Source organism: Protopterus annectens, chromosome 5.part1 (genome assembly GCF_019279795.1).
Source record: "Protopterus annectens isolate FY-2018-M chromosome 5.part1, PAN1.0, whole genome shotgun sequence".
Lineage (NCBI taxonomy): Eukaryota > Metazoa > Chordata > Ceratodontiformes > Protopteridae > Protopterus > Protopterus annectens.
Window position 1 is genome coordinate 432,505,906 of NC_056736.1, and position 22,576 is coordinate 432,528,481.

Genomic DNA, 22,576 nt, shown 5'->3' on the forward strand with positions numbered 1-22,576 from the left:
AGCATTAAAACAAGTGCACAAATGCTTTTTATGTTTTCAGACAATTGTATAACAGTAGTGAGTTTATGCTTTTATCTCTGTCCAAATTATACTGACAGAAAAAAAAAATATTTCTCTTGTGATAGTTTACTTTCCAGAGTAAAACATTTACCAGATTTCAGTTTATGCTTTTATCTGTGTTCAGACAATACTGGCAGAAAAGGTATTCCTTTAGTATTTGTTTAGTTAGTTTCCAGAATATAACATTTATACACAGCTATTTTAGATGTTCAGTATAAATATATATTACTTTATTGTAAATTTCAGCCAAGTGTCAGAATATGACATTCATACTCAGTTTTGAGTTCAGTATAGTACATTTCAGTCAGATTTCAGAACAAAACATTTATACTCAGTTATACTTATTTACACTTCAAATTATTCATTAATTGTTTTAAAGTGACAGAATTGTTTGTAACAGGGTTATTAAGATACTTTATATAAAAATAAACAGTAATAGTTATTTAATATACTCAAGGCATAACAAGTCAGGTTTAATTTTTAATTAATTTACAGAATACAGTGCATGTTACCTAATAATTATTGTACATTAAAAAGACACTGACAGGGTATGCAAAGGTATAGATCTGATATACAGAAAGCATAGGTTTTAGTAAAGGTACTTCTATTATTACAGCATATAGATATTTACAGGATATTTAAAACACAAATTTTAATGGCAGACATCTATTATAGCACATAGAAATTAGAAAGGTAAATAGAAGGGAGTATTAGTGACAGATATAGCTGAAGATTTACAGAAACAAGTTATAACAGTATATGGTAATTATGCTTCAAGATGCATATAGGTTCATAGGTTCATAAGTTTATAGGTAAGTACTAGGCTATTTGCCCAAGGGCATTTATAAGCCTAGCCAGAATGTGTTGGCTTTCATCACCCCCTTAGATTAGTTCCCTGTGCCTCTGTCCAGCAGAGCCATTAGCTCTCTGTGCCATGTCCAGCAGAGCCCCTGTACTGATCCCCGGGGTAAATTTTTTGTTTCCCATCCACCCGTCAAGGTTTCTCTTGAAGAGTGTTAGTGAGGGGCTCTGCCTGATGTGTATTAGAATCCTGTTCCAAAGCTTGGGGAGTCTCTGGGATAGGAATCTATCTTTCCAGCATGTCCTATTTATCATTGTGGTGAGGTTTATATCTCCAGAGTGGGGGACAGACAGGCTGCTCAAAGCTCCCCTTTCTCACAGGTGAACAGAGAAATGTCCTTCTATCCAAGTAAGGTATGGGCAACACAGAAACTTGTAACACAGCCCTGGATTCAGCAATAACCTGAAAACTGGACTATACTAGTTCAGAAAGGTGGGAAACAATTATATTTTTTTTTGTTTTTTTGTTTTTTTTTTCAGAAAATAGAGCAGATACAATCAAAACAACACTTTACCCAATTAGCCAATTAAAAAGCTCAAAGCTGAACCCTGTTCCAGCAGTCTTCAATCAGACAAGTTCTAACTGCACAGTCCTGCCACTAGGGTACAGAGAAACCTTCTCCAAAAAAGACAGCCTGGATCAGTGCACAAGTTATACAAACAAAGCTAGATCCAGCCAGCCTGAATCTAGTCTATGCTACAGCAAACAAGGCATACTGATTTCAGAAAGAAACAGTTCAAGTAAGCATGCGCAATAAGCCTTTAACCAGAAATTCCCAGCTCAGAAGGGCAGAATCTAGCCTCTTCTCCCACAAGAGTGCAGACCACAAACCTTAATGTAAAATAACTGGCCTGAAGCCCAAGTGCTTAACCCAGAACTAGTACACTTTTAGAATAACAGACACTGAGCCTTCAATCAGCAGTTCCCAACTCTGAAGGATGTATGCTACCTGTCCTGCCACAACAGTGCAGACCACAAACCTTCTTAATGTAAAACAACTGGTTTGAAGCCCAAGTGCTTAAACCAAGGGCCTTAGAATAACAGTTGCAATTTAATCAGGCTACTAACAAGCAGTAATAAAGGCAGCAGAATAAATTAAATTGAATACTTTTAAGAAGAGGCAAAAGCAAAATAAGGTAATAAAGTAGGAAGAAACACAAATACAGTAAAGCAGATGAAGTGCAAATTTTTATTTATTTATTTATTTTTTGGAGAGGGAGGAAACAGAGCAGATTAAGATACTATAGGGGAATGTCCTTCCCAAGTGCTATCTCTGTACACCGCAGAGGAGATCGAACTGGTAGGAGTATCTGAAATCAAAATATGATCTCACTGTACTCAGTTAAGTGAGCAAATGAGATGGGTCCAGGAGGAGTGTGCAAAACAGATTTACAGCAAGGGTGGGCAATTCCAAAGTTGCCAGGATTAACACCACAACAGGAAACATGGAGGTGGAGCGGGGAACTAACTGCAGAGAGACAGAGACACAATATTTACTGACTCAAATCTTAATAAGTGCATAGAAAAGTATACTTAAATCAGCTTGTGTCCAGTTGATATATGCAGACAAGTCTCAGTAGCCAGCAACACTGATTAAAATGATTACTAGAAATGTAACTGACACAGATTTTAATGCTATCAGAAACCCCCAGGCTAACTAACACTAACACAGGAATTTCAAAGCAGTCTAACAACTTTCAATGAGACCAGATGGCTACACTTTTTCACACTTCAAGCAACTTAACTGCAGACAGACAGAGACACAATATTTACTGAAGCAAAGACACACAATATCTACTGACTCAAATCTTAAATAAGTGCAGAGAAAAGTTTACTTAAATCAGCTTGTGTCCAGTTGATATATGCAAACATGTCTCAGTAGCCAGCAATGAATGGTAAAAAAGAGAGTTTACCAGTTATAACACATTAAATAATTGCCCAGTTATAATTAAGTAATAAAGTTAAGAGGTTCAGTCTAAAAGATTTTCAAATTATTAACAGACCATGACACCTAGTGGTCAAAGACACCTAGTGGTCAAATTTAAAATTGCAAGTTTATTCACCAGATAAAACTTACAGTAGTTCCAGTGATCATTATAGCAACCTTCAAAGCATGGGTGCTGGAACCATAGAGCGAGGAGGGGGCACCCCCCCCCACTTTTACAGCTGCAAGACCTGTTGAGAAAAATAAATGAAGTGTAGTTTTCACGCTAACATGGATTTGCGTGCAAAAGTTAAACTAACTAAACTAGCTGTTCTTGTTATGTTATTGCTCTGTATTATAGGAATTATTGATGCTGCTGGTCCATTGGTGCTGTCAGAGCCAGAGTACTGTCGGTAAGGAGAGTTTGTTTATTTTATTTGCAGGCATTATGCTGCCACCCCCCCCCTGAGTTCTGATCATTGCTCGATTTTCAATAGTTGCCCAGATCATTACTGCCATGCCTGCTGCCCAGTGCTGATATTACTGCCAGAGAATTTGTGTGTGGGTATTTGCATCTGCCAGAGAGTGTGTGTGGGTGTCTGTATCTGCCAGAGACTCTGTGTGTGTGTGTGTGTGTGTGTGTGTGTGTGTGTGTGTGTGTGTGTGTGTGTCTGCATCTGCTAAAGAGTGTGTGTGTGGGGGTGTCTGCATCTGCCAGAGTGTGTGTGTGTGTGTGTGTGTGTGTGTGTCTGCATCTGACAGACAGAGTGTGCGTGTGTGTGTGTGTGTTTGTGTGTGTGTGTGTGTGTGTGTGTGTGTGTGTGTGTGTGTGTGTGTGTGTGTGTGTGTGTGTGTGTGTGTGTGTGTGTGTGTCTGCATACAAGCGATATTTAAAATGTGTCCTCCCAAATACATTTTGGCTTTTTCCAGATTTCTTGTGCTGTGAAGTTGAGAGATTTAGTTGAGCGTCAAGTAGATTTTACAAGGAGCTGAGAGCTTCAGGGGAAGAGAAGCTTAGTGCTGCTTATGCTAAGCTGATTGCATTGCTAGTAGCACAACAGGTAATATACTTGGTTTTGATGCAGAAGGCTGTGGGTTCTACTCCCACAGTATGCAGATGGATCGCTGATACTGTACTGTGTTGTACTTTAAAGGGAGTGAATGCTACAGTCCTATGAATGTTCTCCTTTGGAAGAGTTACTTAGTTACTATGAACCTCTTATCACTTTGCCATCCATACTAGCTTATCATTTTTTAATGTAACATAGGCAATTTATTCTTCAAGGGCAACAGGCACTTTATTTGTAGATGAAACAATGAAATATAAAGTTGTTTGCTAGCAGCAACCTCTTCATTGGTTACAGATCCCTTTAATGTGGAATTATTTAGATGACTTACTTCTGCAGAGATTTTGCATATTTACTGATATTGGTGGATTGTAATGACAGAAGTTTGAGTGGCCTTTTATGGTTGAAATTTTCTGAAATGGGTAGTTTTGTCATTATTGGTTCATACATTTTGTTTCATTGCTTCCTAGAAGACTGTTCATAACTACAAATTTAAAACACATTTTAATAAGTGGTGCTGTAATATACAAGGAATATAATTTAATACAATCAGGTTAATACAATCAGGAAGGTGAATCAAAGAATGCATATATGTATGCTTGCTCACAGGATGCAGGAGATCAAATTAGGATAAGAGACAAGTCACGAATGGAGTCCAACATGGTTCAGTGCTGAGACTTTTTCTGTTTGGCATATACATCTCAAAAGTAAAAGGGCTTTGGCTGACTAAGTTTGAGATGACTGCAAGCTAGGAGCAATTATTGAATCCCCAAATGACTTAGCAATCATGCAGGAAAGTTTGTCCCAAACAATAACTGGTGCCAGAATCATGAATTGAAACTAAACTCCAAGAAATATATGATTGTATCCTTTGGGAAGTCATCTACTCCAGGGAACTGCCAAATTGACAATGCCCCCAAGAACTGACCCAGTTGTTTGGCATTTGGGAGCTTGTGAGTTCAATGACATAACTTATGACCAACATGTACCCAGAGTCATAAGAAAGTCTTTCCATATTGCACAGCTTTTTGACAAATTGATTGTGACTAGATCTAGAGATGTTATTGCCCCCCTTTACAAATCCCTCATTAGGTCAATTATTTTGTATAATGCCCACTTTGGCATGTATCTGTCCAGACCCATGCAACAATTGGAATACCCACAGATATTCCTTGCTAAAAGGATATCAATCCTAAACAATAGTTCTTGCATGGACCATCTAAAAGATTTATCACTATACTCAGTATCCTACAGAGTGCTTAGAGGTGACATGTCTGGCATACAAGGCATCCTCTAACCTAATACAGATAGACCTATCAGCAAGACAAATGGCATAAGAAATACTCAGTCCAGGTATCTAAACTGAATGTTGCAGAGAGATGGATATATATCACAGAGATATCACAGAGGCTACCACTGTTCCAGAACAGACTATCCATTTAAGTAAACAAAGCTCATCCCTGTCCATATTTGGATCTAAGGATGGGTAATAGAAAATGTACTCCAGGATTACTCCTCGTGCAACTAATGGATAGAGGCAGTTCCTAAATGTTGCATCCCTTACATAGGTCCCCTCAAATTATCTATATTATGGTCACATTTATTCTCACTAGGGCTAATATACAGTTACAACCATGGGATAGGTGAGACCAATCAGGAAATGTCAATTCAGGCACCAAAAGGGGAACTGGCTAAGCTTAAAATGTTCTCCACATGAACCTATGTTGTGGTAGTAAACAGTTTTAAAAATTGTCCTTTTTAGATCACTAAGTGCCCCTTTCACCCTCCACACCCCCAGTCTTCAACAGCTCCTTACAGAAGTAAATCACATTTCAGTAATTTCAGAGACAATTTTTGGTATTATTAGGAGATACTCCAGACACAGTTAGTTCATTTGGACTGATACGCAGAAAGTCATTGCAGTGCAGTCCTCAGATGTTTGGTACAGATACTCGAGAGCGAGTGCAGAAGTCAGGTCAAATATACAGCATTCCAGAATATTATTCAGGAGAAAATAAGTATGAGTGCAGACGCTATGGACATAATAACATTCTGTGTGCAGAATTTACAGGCAGTATAATGAGTGTAGAAGCTACAGAGTATTTCAGTTTATTAGCACTGTTATTGGAGACAGTAAGATTTGATTTGGATATTATTGGATACTACTACATAATAAAACATGCTTAAACAAAGAACAGCTTATGCAGACTTTTATTCAGAAGGGTACACGAAGACTTAGCACATAAAGGAGAGACTGGCACCTGTTCAGCACAGTTCTGGGTAATTAAAAGATAAAGACTTTCATTCCAGTGTCATTCAAGTTTCTTTCAGTTATTTCCAGTTCACTCCAGTATTCTATAGTCCCATCAATTCTTACAACTATTTATCTCAAGAATGTCAATGCCTGACTGGGCCCTTCTGACTTGAATCTAGCCAAACGAACTGCTAAACTGGTGCACATATCTTTGAATATCATCATCACTTCTTCACCACCTTCCAGGGCTTCACCCATAATCAGAAAATGATCCATGTAGTGAATTGCTGATTGCTGGAACACTCTGCTCTGTCATTACTAGTGCAAGGCTATACTGAACATTTCAAATGCAGCATAAGCCACTGAACACCCCACTGGCATGGCTGTATGAAAAAAAAGAACTTTATCAAATTGAAATCCAAAATATGGCCAATCCTCCTGTCTAACGGAAAGCAGCTGAAGAGCTGACCGGACATCTACTTTGCATAACCAAAGGGTGGAATAGTCCATGATGTCCTCTGCCACCTGGTCCATGAAAAAATAATGCACCTTGGCCAGGGCATTGCCAATGAAATTATTGACAGAAACACCCATTAGGTATGTAAGGTGGTGAATCAGCCTGCACTTGCCCACCTGTTCCTTAGGAACTAGGCCAGGGAGGCTTGGAAAAATGGGCCGATTACCCTGCCATCCTGTTCATTTGCAATTTTCAGTTTCTAACTGATTTGAATTTAGCAGAACGAAAGAACCAATCTTGAAACCTTTACATAACACTTCGAGAATGACAGAAGCATTTCCACTGTCAGGATAATCAGACAAAAGTTGTGTCAATTATCTAGACTGATTGGAGTGTGGAAGTGATGAGAACTGGCCAAAACCTCTTCCAGTGATGGCTTTGTGTCCATGAAAAAACTGATTGCCTCTGAGAGAGTTATCCTAGGTCCCAAAGGCTTTCCTCATGGTGAAGTGAATCAAAGCAATGACTCTTCCATCCTATGATCCCCCATCACCTGGATGCAGTGTGGCCTTTCCCACAACTGTAACAAACCAAATACACGCAAGGTAAAACAAGTGCACGGATCAAACCATGAGCATCAGAGTACAACAAAAATGAACCAGCACAAGGGAGAAGAGTGCCTAAATCTAATTTATTGTGGCAATATCTGAAAACTTCATACTGCAAACCGGTTTTGGCTGTGAGACCAGCTTTCCTCAGTGCAACAAAAATAGTATGGATAGCACATCCTGGTATATCTTTATATATCCAGAAATATTAAAGGCATATACACCCTAAAAAACAAATATGTACAAATTGTGAATAAAAATATATAGACAATGAACATGAAAAATAAATTCTATGACATTAACAAAAAATCAAAAAATCAGCAAAATCAGAAGCTGACTCCTAATGACTAATTTGTTTCATTTAAACCAGGTTTGAATAAAGCTCCTAACCTGGTAATCCATGAGGATTCCATATTATCTAATCTGTTATGCCAGCCTGCTTTAAGATTTCTGTGTATCTCAATTTTATCAATGATGGTGAATTTGAATTGTGCAGTTTTGTGAATCATAGTATATTTGTATAAATCATTAGAAATTTTGTGATTTCTGATAGCGCTGAGGTGTTCACTTATCTGATGTCTGAATGGTCTGGAAGTTTGGCCTACGTAGAAAGAGAAACATGTACATGTGGCCAAATAGATCACCCAGTCAGTACTGCAGTTACCAAAAATTTTTATCTGGTATACCTTGGAGGTATTGCAACTAGTAAATTCTTTAGTCTTAAAGATGTATCTGCATGCACTGCAATGACCACAAGGAACACAACCTATCAATGGGTCACCAAATAAGGTTGTCTGCATGGGTGTAGACGGACTATACCTTTTGTAATGTGTAAAATGAGAGTTGATAGTTCTACCCCTATGATAGGAAAAAGCACATATTTCTGGTAATATATCGTTCAAATGTTCATGAGCCTGCAAAATATCCCATTGGTTGTTGATAATATCTCTAAATGAAGGTGTATTGCTTCCAAATGTAGTAACAAATCTGATGGGTTGAGATGTTAATGTATTGGGTCTGTCATGTGAGTGTTTATATTGTAAAAGTTGTGATTTAGGCATATCTTTAACTTCATTAATAGTTTGGGTAATGCGATATCTATTGTAACCTCTACTTGCCAATCTGTTACTCAAATCTTGTTCACATTCTGAGTGGGATTCTTGGGAAGAAGAAATTTGTTTCATACGTAAAAATTGAGATTTGGGGATGCTGTTGATGATGTGGCGGGGGTGGTAACTTGATGCATGCAAAAGTGTATTGTATTGTGGAAATTTCCTGTGAACATGAGTTGCCAAAGTTTGATCAGCCTGTCGAGAGACTAATACATCCAAAAAAACAATTTCTTGGTGTTGCATAGTTAGAGTAAACTGGATATCCCATGTATTGTTATTCAAATATTTGACAAACTCATGTGCCAAGGTCACATCGCCCCGCCACACCATCCAACAATCATCTAAATATCGTTTCCAAATATCCAATTCTTGCATAAAGATGTTATTATGAGAATCATATATGAATTGTTCTTCGAAAAAGCCCATGAACACATCTGCATATATGGGAGCAAAAGATGCTCCCATGGCTGTACCTCTGACTTGCCAATATGCTTGGCCTTCAAACTTTCCCACAACTGTAACAGAAGTGAATGACTTTACAAGATGGTCAAAGGCACTTATTGTGGTTGAAATCCCAGCAGAACTTATTCTCCCCATTGCTTCTGCTAAATCCAGTCTGTTTTAGCTCCCACCTGAGAGACACATCCATGGCTTTTAATTTCCTGTATGGTTGATCATAAGTTGACCAGCCTGAGCCACCTTTGATGGTGGACCTCTGATACTGAAGAACTGGATACAAAAAGTAGTCCACAAAGCCTAAGGACTACATATGCCATTTTTTACCAACCTGTTGGTAGAAGCTTTTTTTCCCCAGTGGCTCTAAGAGCCACTATTAAATCCTTGTTAGAAGCATTATCAGTGTCCATAATGTGCCAAATTTCTTCTGTATCGACCAAGTCAAATATCTTTACAAAGTCACCTTTGCAAATCGTTTCCTTAACGATGGCTAGAACATGAGCCATTATGTGCAACCCTGGGGAGGTGGGAACTGCAGAATTTATTCTGGCCATGGATGATAAAAACTGAGTAACACTAATGTCTGGATCAATTGTGTTGGCACCCTTAGAAGAAGTAAAGCCTCAGACCCATTCTATAGGTTGGGTGAAAGTGAGGATGAAGCCTGACCCATATCAACCTTTCCTGGTACCCAGATGAAAAAGCAGATGTGGCCCCAAAATTCCTCTCTAATGTCAGGTAAAATAATCTAGCCCTCTCTTCCTGTGATAATGAATTGATAAACACCTCCAGATACTCCTCAGAAGATTAACCTTTATCAGTTTGTCCTACTCCTGGACGCCCCCCACCCCAGAATCATTACCTTTGATTTCCAGTGAAGACTATACCTGGGTTGCAGTAATATCCCTTGAATATAAGACATCTCTTTCTCCTTCTTGACTTCATGGAAGGGGACCCTATAAACCATATCCTCATCAGAAATCAATGCCATTCTTTTCCTGCTAGTATGCCCTTGTTCCAACATCTGCACCTCCTCCAAGTCAAACAGCAACCCTTGGGCTTCCTGTGATAACTGAGGCCATCTGTCCTTAATCTGCAAGGAAAAAGGACCTACAAAAATAGAAAAGAATTAGTGACATATTTTACAATAGTAGCAAAAAAATTTTTACTAATTGTCCTTGTTGAGTAGGACAGACTGTATTGTGTATATATCTCATTAGAACCAGAACTGTAATAAAATACCAAACAAATTACGATTACAAATTGCTGTCTGCCTGCACTCAGCAGAAAAGTGCCAAAAATACTCTGTAGGCTGTAAGTCCTGCTGTTGCAGAGTTCCAGAATGCTGGAACTTCACAACACTGGATACCTTACTTAATCCTCACACATGTCCTTCTTGAAAACAACTTAGTTGTTTTAAATTATAAGTAAAATTACCTGAAGCCTTGACAAGCAATACAACATTTCTGAGAAAGAAAGCAATCCACAAGTTAATCATTATCCTTATTTAACAACTGCAATTCACCACCATTTCACCAGAAGACTTCAGATCTTGAAGGGAAACAAGAGGGCAGAATCAAAATCGAGACAAAAACATGAGGGGAGGGCTAACCAAAAACAAGGACAGATGAAAGACATGATGACACTTGAAACAATAAGACTATCCAACTGTGAGGTTGAAAGAATAAGAGAATGCAAAGCAATCTACATTTTCTGAATCAAAGAAGTCCAAAACCTGATCCTCATTATTTATCAATAGTAATAGTACCTTTTTGGAATGGAACACAGTCGTGACGAACCAAGTCCCCCTCAACAATGAATCATAAAGGGGGAATGCAAGCAGCTATGCTCAGACCTAAGCCCAACCCCTGGGCAATAAAAGCTGTGCATGATAGACCCACTGCACTTCCCATTAAGTGCAACCCACCAACAACAACAATGCCAGTTTCATGAGGGAGTAGATAGCAAAGACAATGAGTCAAATAGAGAGATGTCCCTGAAACTCAGAAAAAGTGAGAGTTGAGTCAGCCCATCCATGCAAGGGCATCCACCATTCGGAAATGTCCCCAACCACTCCACACACTGATGTCCTTATGTGTTTGACAACCAATGACTCCTTCTTCAGCATTCCAGAATAATGGTACTATTTTATTTATTTGTAAGAAAAACCCCATGCCTATCATCCATCAACCCCAAACCCTGTCCCAAGAAAGCAAAAAACAAACAGGCAGATTTCAGCTCCCCATAGTGGCTGCCACAACAAGAAAAGCTGCAAAATCCCAAGCCAAAGAATACTTGCATCAGAATACTCACCTGTATAGCTGCTGACAGTTGGTTCCATCTATGTGTCCCTTTGAGTTGCTGACAAGAAGCCTGTTGCAACACTAAGAGCTTACCATCAAAAACCAGGAATGAAAGACCTGGCCCCAGACCCAGCTGACAGATAAAATGGCTTACAGGTAAGCTGCTCATAGAATTCTTCTGTGTTCTCTTAATAGGGGCTTATTTACTCTGTATAACAAGTCGTTTTGTAACAAAGTATGGGTAAGAAGTAGGAGCATTCCTTCACTTTCTTCCCCTACAACTCTAGGTGAAATTTCTGTCAGTATGCACAAGTGCCATCTACCATTCAGTCTGTTTAATGGTTTAACTGGCTTACCTGCACCCAGTCAGATCTGGAGTTTCCTGAATCTCAGCCATTCTTGTGGTAAAGGCCACTGACCTCTCCACTACCAATATTGTCACTTGAGCCTCTGTGTCTAACTCCTCTCCCAGAAGAAAGCTCATATCAATATTCTCTAGTGTCATTTGATATCTTTGATTTAAATAATCATTCCTATTGCTTTTCTGAACTGGATGCATAAAATGGTCTTTCAGTTGCTTAGAGTTCCTGGATTTTGGCTCAAAAGGACTATCATTAGGGATGCGTTTAATGTTTTTTTTTTCTCACATAAAACCTCATCTTTTTCTTTTTCTTTTCTTCTTTATATTACTTTTCCTTTGTTTCACAGTGAATGTTTAACATACTTTCATCACCTTTCTCTTTTGTAGGCTGCTTTTGGTCCAATAAGAGTACCTCAGAACACATTTTATTTACAACTTTACTTTATAAATGCTTGTTGCTTAGAATCTTCTTTTCCTTGCTTTTTCTGTCCTGCAATGACTGAAATTGATTTAGATGTCTGACTATTTACATCTGTTACTTTAAGTTCACTAGTGAAATATTTCTAACTGGTAAATTCTTTCTCCTCATAACTCGCTGATGTTTAAAAATTCTTGATTTCTTGGGTTTACTATGTTATATTTACAGAATGTTGTACACAGGTTGTTCATTTGTTTATAGTTTTGATTTTTTTTCTCTTTAGAATACATCTTCAAATGGAATTATTCCATTTTTTTCACTGTGACTAATAACTTTAATAACTTTTTTCTTTCTCTCTACTTGTTTCTACCAGCTCCCTGCTCATTAATCTCTTGAGTTTAGCAACTACAGGCAGCAATAAATAAAGAGAAACTTAAGCATTATTATACTGTCTTCCCACCACTTGTATTACTCACCTAAGGCTCTCGGGGCTGGCTGGTTGATTGTTCTATGAGTCACAGCTACACAGTTTGACCTGTGTCTCATTGGCTATTCTACCACTCTCATGACTACCTGTTAACCCCTCCCTATATGCTCACATACCAAAGTTACATAATCCCCAGGTTTTGGCCACCATTTCCAAAGCTGAGACGACACTAACAGAGACCTTCCTGCGACCAGGACCTAGTGTGCATGCCAAGTAAGGAAGCAATAAGTAATACAGTGGTTCTAGAAACACTATCTTATTAAAGTTATTACTGAATGTTTAGATAAGTATGTTGACTCCCAGCTAATGTTTTAACTGTATAGTTTAGCATTTATGACACTGTATTTGTTGGAAGAAGAGTGCCACACTATTCTATTGTTACTTTGATGCTGTAAAGTTTACAAGATTGCAACTACCAGTTGGGTGATACAAATGTGTTATTTGTAGCTCTCTGGTTTTATACAGGCAGTAACTGAGCTTGATTAATGAATGATATAGCAGACAGAAGATAAGCAAGTTAGTGTATTATATCTGATGCTCATGTTTGTATCTGATAATATGTGTGCAGGACTTACTGCTAATGCTAACTGTACCTGTATCTGAGAACTGTTGTAATAGTGCATGAAATTATCAACTTTCTGCTCTTCTGATCCCATTTTACCTCTCTCTAATATCTTCCTCTTATTACAGTTCTTTACTTTAGCTACCCATACTAATCTGAACAAGGATTGCCCTCCTCAACAAAAAGAAAGTTGAAACAAGCAGGCTCACCAGTAAAGAAGCAGAATCTTCCACCAGTAGTTAACAGAATTACTAAACTCCTGCCTGCAGTATATATGCATGCCTATTCCTGTCTGTAGTCTTAATTTTGCTACTAGGGACTTGTTTGTAGCGTTTACTTGCTACTAGAGATATTGGCTTGCACACAAACTGGGTCACTTCACTCTAAGCTTCCCCACTGCTCATACAGTGTCAGGTTCTCTTCTGTAACCTCTCCCTTAATAAAAATTCTACAGGGACAGTTATCCTCATTAGCAGGACAAGCTCATAAAACATGTTTTTCTTTCTCTCTACTTGTTTCTACCAGCTCCCTGCTCACTAATCACTTGTGTTTAACAACTACAGTCAGCAATAAATAGAGAGAAACTTAAGTATTATTATACTGTCTTCCCACCACTTGTATTACTCACCAAGGCTCTCTGGGCTGGTTAGTTGATTGTTCCTTTGGTCCCAGCTACACAGTTTGAACTGGGTCTGACCTTTCAGTGCGCCCTTTTCTCCAATCAGGCTCACTCTGCTCCTCTAATCTGAATTCCCGCTCACCCCACTACTCCTACATTTATTTTCAGCGAACCACTCCCCTTTTCTCCTACAGCCAATCCAAAAATTCAGATCCTTACACAACCTTGTAACTAATTAGCTAATCAATAAAAACTAATAAACATACACCACTCTCTGATTACCCAACAACACTCCTAGCAAACAATATCCTTACTTACATAATTATAGTACCGACTATATTCCTAACTACATTTACTACTACCTCAGCTATTCAACCTGACATAATACTATATCCTCACTATACATCTACTATACCCTAACACACAACTTCTCTTCATCAACACTCCACATCCCACACTAAACAAATATGCTACTTATACACCTTACATTTCTCTTACTCTTAACTCTAATTGCACATCTCACATCTCTCCACAACACCATTAACATCTCTTAGCAACCTCATACTTCCACACTAATCCACCCAACAGAGGATCATAACTTCTCTATTTTAATGGTCCCAACTATTTATAACACTAATTACATTAGTCTGACAAGATACACTGTCCTTCCCCACCAATCACTTCCTCATATATAAAATAAATAAAACCAAGACTCACTCCTCCAAAGGCAGGAGACCAGTCTGGTGGACCCTGGCCATAAATAAGCTATACAACAGAAGAAGGAAGCTACTACATGATAGAGCAAAATCCCAAAAAGGGAAGGCATCTTTGATCAGTACTAGCAAGAAACTACGATCCCTCATAAAATCAACTAAGGCCAGCTTCGAAAGAAAAATTGCACAAGATGCTAAAGATAATCACAAGGCCTTTTTTAGTTATGTCAGGAATCTGGGTGGCAACTCCCAGATATGCTCTGATTTAGTGCAAAATGACAAAAAATACACTGAACCCACAGACATTGCCAACATCCTGGCAGACAGGTTCAGTGCAAACTTCTCCCCCCACCCCCTTCAACCCCAAAAGAGCAAATGTCTATCCCAACAGAATAGGTTCATAGGTAGATACTAGGCTATCTGCCCTAGGGCATTTATAAGCCTAGCCAGAGTGTATTTGGCTTCCGCCTCCCTATTAGGTTAGCCTACTGTGCCTCTGTAAAGTAGGTCACAGAAGGTACCCTTTTAAGATTCTGGCAGACAGGTTCAGTGCAAACTTCTTCCTCCCTTCGCCCCCAAAAGAGCAAATGTCTATCCCAACAGAATGTAGCCTCCCTGACATCACAGATGCACAGGTGAGAGCTGCCCACTCCAAAGCAAAAAGCACAGCATCAATGGGATTGGACGGTGTCCCGGGCTGTGTCTTACACGAGCTCCAAGAAGAACTGAACCCTCACATAAAGTCACTGTTCATTCTCAGCCTTACTACAGGATATGTACCAAAGGAATGGCGTACAGCAACAGTGGTCCCGCTCCACAAAGGTGGTGCCACAACGGACCCCGGAAACTATCACCCTATAAGCCTGACCAGTCTGGTCTGCAAAGCTATGGAGCATATCATCATGGAACTCATAAACAAAGACATTGGGAACCTCCAGACACTGAATCCAACCCAATTCAGCTTTGTTAAGGGCAGATCTTACCTCTTGAACCTGGTCGACTTCTTTGAAACAGTTACTAAGGCCATAGATGAAGGGAAAGTAGTCCACACAGCCTACCTGGACCTCGCAAAAGCCTTCGACACAATACCCCACTCGGGCATCATAAATAAGCTCACCAGCTTAAATATCAACCTCTATGTCACAAGATGGGTTGCAAACTGGCTCAGGGATAGAACCCACATGGTCAGAATTGCAGGGGCCATGTCAGACTCTAAACCAGTTACAAGTGGCATCCCACAAGGCTCAGTTCTGGGACCTCTCTTGTTTGGTATATACTTATCTGAGGTACAGGCTAACACGGGAGGACTATGGCTGACCAAGTTCACAGATGACTGCAAACTGGATGCCATAATCGACTCTCCGGCTGACACAAGCATCCTCCAAAAGGGTCTTACAGAGACGGATAACTGGTGCCAGAGCCATGGCCTAAAGCTAAATGCCAAAAAGTGCATAGTCATCCCCTTTGGGAAAAACAGAGTGCCCACAAATTACCACATAGGTGGTAATCCATTAAGTACAGAAGAAGTAATTAGGGATTTGGGGACCCAAGTAGATAGTAATCTCGCCTTTGACAATCATGTTGCCAAAGTGGTTAGAAAGACCTTCTATATTGCCCACCTTATCATGAAAGGGTTCACATCTAGATCAAGAGAGGTCATTGTGTCCCTCTACTCATCATTCATCAGGCCCATAATTGAATACAATGCCCCATTTGGGATGTACCTTACCCGGCACCTGCAGCAACTGGAGAGACCCCAAAAGTACCTCACCAAGAGGATCAAAGGACTCAAACAGATGCCCTATGCAGTTCAGCTAAAGAAACTCCAGCTCTACTCAGTTGCTTATCGCCTACTCACAGGCGATCTATGCCTGACGTATAAAGGCATGTCCAACCCAGAATTAATGGACATGCTCCACCTCAGGAAATCCAAATCCCTTAGAGCTACACGCTCCAAGGACTTAAACTTCAGCACAGAAATAAATAGGACATGCTGGAGGGACAGATTCATATTCCAGAGGCTCCCCTCACTCTGGAACAAAATCCCAATCCATGTTAGGCAGAGCCCCTCACTGACCCTCTTCAAGAGAAATCTTGACGAGTGGATGGGAGATCGTACGTTTACCCCTGGGATCTCTTCTGTGTCTCTGCTAGACAGAGGCACAGTAAACTAACCTTAAAAGGGCTATCTTCTGTGACTTTCTATACAGAGACACAGTCAACTAATCTAAAAGGGTGGCAAAAGCCAAACACACTCTGGCTAGGCTTATAAATGCCCTAGGGCAGATCGCCTAGTATCAACTTATGAATCTATGAACTTATGGAAAAGTGCATTCTCACACAATTTCTACAATATCTCCTAACACACAAGTCTTCTAACTACCTCAGAGCATGGATTCCACCCTAATCACAGTTCTATTACAGCCCTGGTAAGCTTCACCAATTTCGTCAACTAGCTCCAAAATTAAGGTAATCTAGTCTCCTCTGTTTTTCTTGAAAGCATTCTACAAAGTATCCCATGCCAAACTCTTAAATATCCTAGCTGATCTAAAACCTAGCCAGGCAGTACTAGCCTGGTTTCAAGACTATCTGTCTGACCGTCAACAGGCAGTAAAGTGGCAACAAAATTTCCCCACTGTTGTCTGTCACTCTTGGAGTTCCACAAGGATCTGTCCTCAGCCCACTTCTCTTTACCCTATTCAAGAACAACTTCCACACAGCTACTGAAGAAGCCACACTAATCTAGTACGCAGACGATTCGATCCTAATATGTGCAGCTCCCACTCTCCACCAGCTCAAACAAATAACACAGCAGTCTTTTACCACTACAGAATGTTGGCTATCTAATGCACAACTGACACTCAACCCCAAGAAAACAAAACTCATCCAGTTTCATCCCTCAAGAGTCCCAGAACCCCCCCCCCTCCACATTCATAAATCACCTCTGCAAACACTATCATAACTCCAGTTATCACTACCAAGCTCCTTGGAGTTACAATAGATCAGAACATAATCTTCTATATTCACATAGCCCAAACAATAAAAAGTACACAAAAACTAGGTTGCCTGTACAGAAGCAAACATTACCTACTAATGATACGAGAGCCATTATTCCCAGAACCCACCTCATTTCACCTCTACTATATACATCCTCTGTCTTCATCAACCTAAGAAAATCTGACCTAAATAAGCTAGCATAAGCCAAAATGCTATAACTGACTAATGACTGTTGGTCAAACCCTCTACAACTGCTATGTAAATATGGTATATAGAGCTGCATATCTGTAGATGGAAATCAGCAAGGCTGATCTACCGTATTTTGTGAACTACCTTTTGTACTTTTATTTAACTTGTTTTTTACATTTTGGTAACAAACTGGAATCAGCATGTCCAGCTTCAGCAAAGATTTTTGAGATCCAAAATTGTACTTCAATTCATAATATACTCTTGTATTATTTTGAATTCACTGCTTGATTTTGTATTTTCTCAAACTATTTTTGTATTTTTCAGACTACTTTATTGTATACTCTGTATGTCATGGAGCTTTTCTCCCCCGGCCTCTGCTGAAAATGGACTTGTTGTCCAGCTGGTCTTTCCCAGTAAACAAATGTAAAATAATAAAGAAATAAACTTCTACTCCTTGCTATATGACACTTTCAGACAGCAATGACATTATTTCAGGCTGCAACATCTTATTGTGTAAGTCCTGTCTTCCTTCTGGTTCTACTTTTGTAGACTGCTCTATCACAGAAGGCTATGATATTTTTAAATGCCTTTCCTTCCTTCTACTTGTTTTGTATTTGTATGTTGTTCTTTTACGACAAGCTGCAATATTTTACTGTGTAGTTTCCACCTCCTTCAAGTTCTGTTCTTGTAGGCAGTTCTGTTGTAGCTGTATGATGACACTTCTCTTTTAACAGTGTATGTTCTCACTCTCTCTTTATCCCCTTAGCAAAATGTGTATAGGTTTCTGGTGCTCTAACAGTATACCTTGATCTTTCTTGATTTCATGTACTTTAATGCATGTATCCAGTGTTCTCTTTCCCCAGGTTAGGAAGAGGTATATCTGAAGTATCCTGTTTTATGCTTATTTTTACACGTTATTTATAGCACTTTTATTGTCTGCATATACTTTTCTAGCCAGTTTCACTGTGTGAGTTATTAACTAGAAATTTTCTACAATTGTTAAGCATCTGGTTAGGTTTGTTTGTTCTGATTTGGTGGCTTTGCAGTTGCCCACCCCTACTGTAAATTTGATCTGGGACACTCTTCCCAGTCTAGTGTCATTACCTCATTCTACCTAATCTAGAAAGAACATTTGAGAAGGCCAACCCACTTAGTTTTTGCTCCTCCTTTCCCCTTTCTACTTTACAAAAAAAATAAATTAATTTCTAAGCTTGCTTCCTGCCTTTCCTGTAAATCATCTAGTCCAGATACAGATTTACTGTATCCAGGACTGTTTATAAGCGTCTGAGCCCCCAAGCCTTTCTGTGTTGGAGGGAAGCCTTCTAGCTTAATTTTGTTTCTTAGAACTAGCCAGTTTTCTAGTTTCAGCACTCAAATCTGTTTCTTTGAGCTCAGCACTTGTTCAGAACTCATTGTAAGCACTAAATAAGCTATAAATTACTACAGCACTCAACTTTCCTCACTTGTCTAGAGGAAAACATTTTTTAGTACTTAACAAATAAGCACCTATCCAGGCATGTCTAAGGGTCAACTCCCGGTGTTTTCTCCTGTCTACTTGATGAATCTGGGCATCTTGGGGCAATGCAACAATTGCCTCATGGACACAGACAACCCTCTCCTCCTACCACCCAGCACTACAACCTGTGAGAGGTGCACTTATATAGCCAAACTTGAAGCAAAGCTCTCTTCACCGAAGACTAGACTAGACAGTCAAGAGGAGAAGGTAAACACTTGCACCACACAACACTCATCACATAGTCCCTCAAGACCTACACCACCAAAACATACACATAGAAACACAAAACACATACCTACATTCACGGAGGCTCTCAATAAAAGTCTACTCAAGCAACAGGGATCTCCAAAGCAGAAATGAGAGCAACCTCCACCCCCCCAACACAACCCAAATGACACATAGCCCACAAACTCAGTGTGCCACACAACCACAGCCCATAAGGCATAACAACATACCCAACACTCTAGTCATAGGTGACTCTATAGTCAGGCACACTGATGTTCCACTCCCCAGGCTAAATAAGGAGAAAGTTACTGTCAGCTGCCTGTCAGGTGCCAGGATCTGCCACATAACGCATGCACTCAGGTCACTCCACAACACGTACAAATATGACTCTGTCATTGTCCATGTTGGTGTGAATGACCTGAGATGTACCTCCCTGGACTACATGAAAAGAGACATGGAGGAGCTGTCCGATCTTGTAGCCCAGGCCGGTATGACCCTAGCCCTGAGTAGCATCCTGCTATCACCCAGAATGATACCACAGTACAAGGACAAAATGACTGACTTCAACAATTGGCTTAGCTTCTGGTGTCATTGTAAGGGGATCCAGTAACTGTCTGCCTGGGATGACATGATCAACAAACCATGATGCTTTGCCAGAGATGGCCAGCACCTGTCACCCTTGGGATTCCGGATACTGGCTAAGGCTCTTGCCTCCCCTATAGTGCCTTTTGTAGGCAAAGTTCAAATGACAAATTCACCACCGTAACAGGTACATGCAAGCAAAATCTGAGGGTAATGCTATTTAATGCTAGAAGTCTAAATCTCAAAATGCACTCACTCGAGGCACTCCTTAAAATGGAGAACATCTACATCTGTGCAGTGACAGAGACCTGGTTCAAGGCTCCAGAGAGCACCCCTGCATTACCAAGCTATAATTCATACCACACCTTTCGGCCACCTGACCTGGACCAAAACACTAAAGGGGGAGGCGTGTCCATAATCATTAAGGATATCCACTCCTCCAGGCTAGTTGCTCAGCATACTGCATCCGATATTATCCAAGTGCAACTAACTCTAGGCAAGACCGCAATCCAAATTGTAGCTTGCTACATATCCCCCACCATGCCACAGGATTCCCACTCTTCATTTCTTGATACACTGGAAAATATTAGGGTACAACCTAACACCCTAATAATGGGTGATTTCAACTACCCCACCATTAACTGGGAAAACTACTCATGTACCAACTCTTGTGCTCAATGTTTTCTGGAATTCATAAATTCCGACGTCTTGGATCAACCTATCCACACCCCCACCAGGAGCAGCAATATCCTAGACCTGGTCATTACCAACATGGGTAACTGGTGTTCCACACCAGAGGTCAATTCCTTGTTGGTCAAATCTGGCCATAAGCTAATCACCCTAGACATCCACATACCAGCCCCACCCCCATTAGGTCAACCAATGTAAAAATATTCTCCAAAGCCAACTTCACGCTTCTTAAGACAGAAGTGACAAACTTCATGACACCCATGCTGACGGACAATAGAGGTACGACTGCTGAATCCTATACAAATGCACTTTAAAAGCACTTACATGAGTGCATGGATGGTGCAATCCCTAACAGAATCAAGATGCTATCCTCCAAAAAAAGGAAGCCAGTCTGGTGGTCCTGTGCCATAAACAAACTCTACAACAGAAGAAAGAAACTGTTGCAAAAAAGAGTAAAATCCCATGATTGGAGGAACTCCGTGGTCAGCCTCAGTAAGAAGCTGCGATCTTTCATAAAATCTTCCAAAGCTAGTTACAAAAATAAAATCACCACTGATTCTAAAGATAACCACAAAGCATTCTATAGCTATGTCAAGAATCTCAATGGCGATACTCAGATCTGCTCTGAGTTAGAGCACAATGGCACTAAATATACAGAACCAACTGATATTGCCAACATCCTGGCAGAAAGGTTCAGTGCTAACTTTACCCCTCTCTCACTCCCTAAAGGGCCCATCTCTGTACCGGAAGAATGCAAAGTTCCTGTAATCATGGCTGCACAGGTAAAAAACACACTCTCCAAAGCCAAGAACACAGCATCCATGGGACCTGACAACATCCCAGGCTGCATTCTACACGAACTACAGAATGAACTGGCACCCCACCTAAGTACCATGTTCAATTATAGCCTAACCTCAGGATTTGTACTCACTGAATGGCACCCGGGAACTACCGCCTCATTAGCCTGATGAGCCTGGTCTGCAAGGCTATGGAATGTATCAATATGGAACTTATAAACAATGACATTGGTAATCTCCAAACTCTGGACACTACCCAGTTCGGGTTTGTAAAAGGCAGATCATGTCTCCTAAACCTGATAGACTTCTTTGAAGCAGTCACCAAAGCCGTAGATGAGGGTAAGGTGGTTTACACAACCTATCTAGATCTCGCCAAAGCTTTCGACACCACCCCCCACTTTGGAATTATAGATAAACTCACTAAACTAGGTATAAATCCCTAAGTCACAAGATGGGTTGCCAACTGGCTCACTGACAGAATCACACTGTGAAAGTAGCAGACTCTAAATCCAACTTCAGACCAGTGACAAGTAGAGTACCACAGGGTTCAGTCCTGAGTCCTCTCCTGTTTGGTATCTACTTCTCTGAAGGGCAGGCTAACACAGAAGGTCTTTGGCTAACAAAGTTTGCAGATGACTGCAAACTAGGAGCCATAATCAAAACTCCTAATGATGTGGACATCCTACAAAAGGGCCTCACTGAGACAGCTGCCTGGTGTCAAAGCCATGGCCTCAAGCTCAATGCCATAAAGTGCATTGTCATCCCTTTTGGTAAAAACTCTGTACCCATGAACTACCATATAGGCGGTAGTCTACTTAACACCGAAAGTGTGATAAGAGACCTTGGGACATAGGTAAACAGTAGTGTCTCCTTTGATAATCACATCACCACAGTAGTCAGGAAATCCTTCTACATGGCACACCTCATCAAAGAAGGTCTCTCATCCAGGAAAAAAGAGGTAATTATTCCCCTCTACTCATCACTCATTAGACCCATTATAGAGTACAATGCCCCTTTTGGTATGTACCTCATAAGACATCTACAACAACTGGAAAGGCCACAGAAATACCTCAAAAGAAGATTACCAGCCTCAAACAGATGCCCTACGCACTGTCTCAAAAAACTCCAGCTTTACTCTGTCACATTTCGCCTACGCAGAGGCGATCTCTGCCTAACATACAAAGCTATGTCAAACCCAGAGCTGTTGGACATGATCCACTTAAAGAAATCCCAATCCCTCCAAGCTACACGCTCTAGGGACCTAAACCTTGTCACCACAATAAACAGAACATGTTGGAGGCATAGATTCCTGTCCTA

At 40.2% G+C, this 22,576-nt stretch overlaps 1 protein-coding gene across 1 annotated transcript in view; it reads left to right on the forward strand.

Moving 5' to 3' along the window:
• Positions 1-22,576, forward strand: part of LOC122803208 (olfactory receptor 142-like) — a 70,839-nt gene that overhangs the window by 36,782 nt on the left and 11,481 nt on the right. Inside the window, exon 2 of the mRNA XM_044072814.1 lies at positions 3,208-3,259. Coding sequence (XP_043928749.1) covers positions 3,208-3,259 — 52 coding nt within the window. The remainder of the gene's footprint in view (positions 1-3,207; positions 3,260-22,576) is intronic.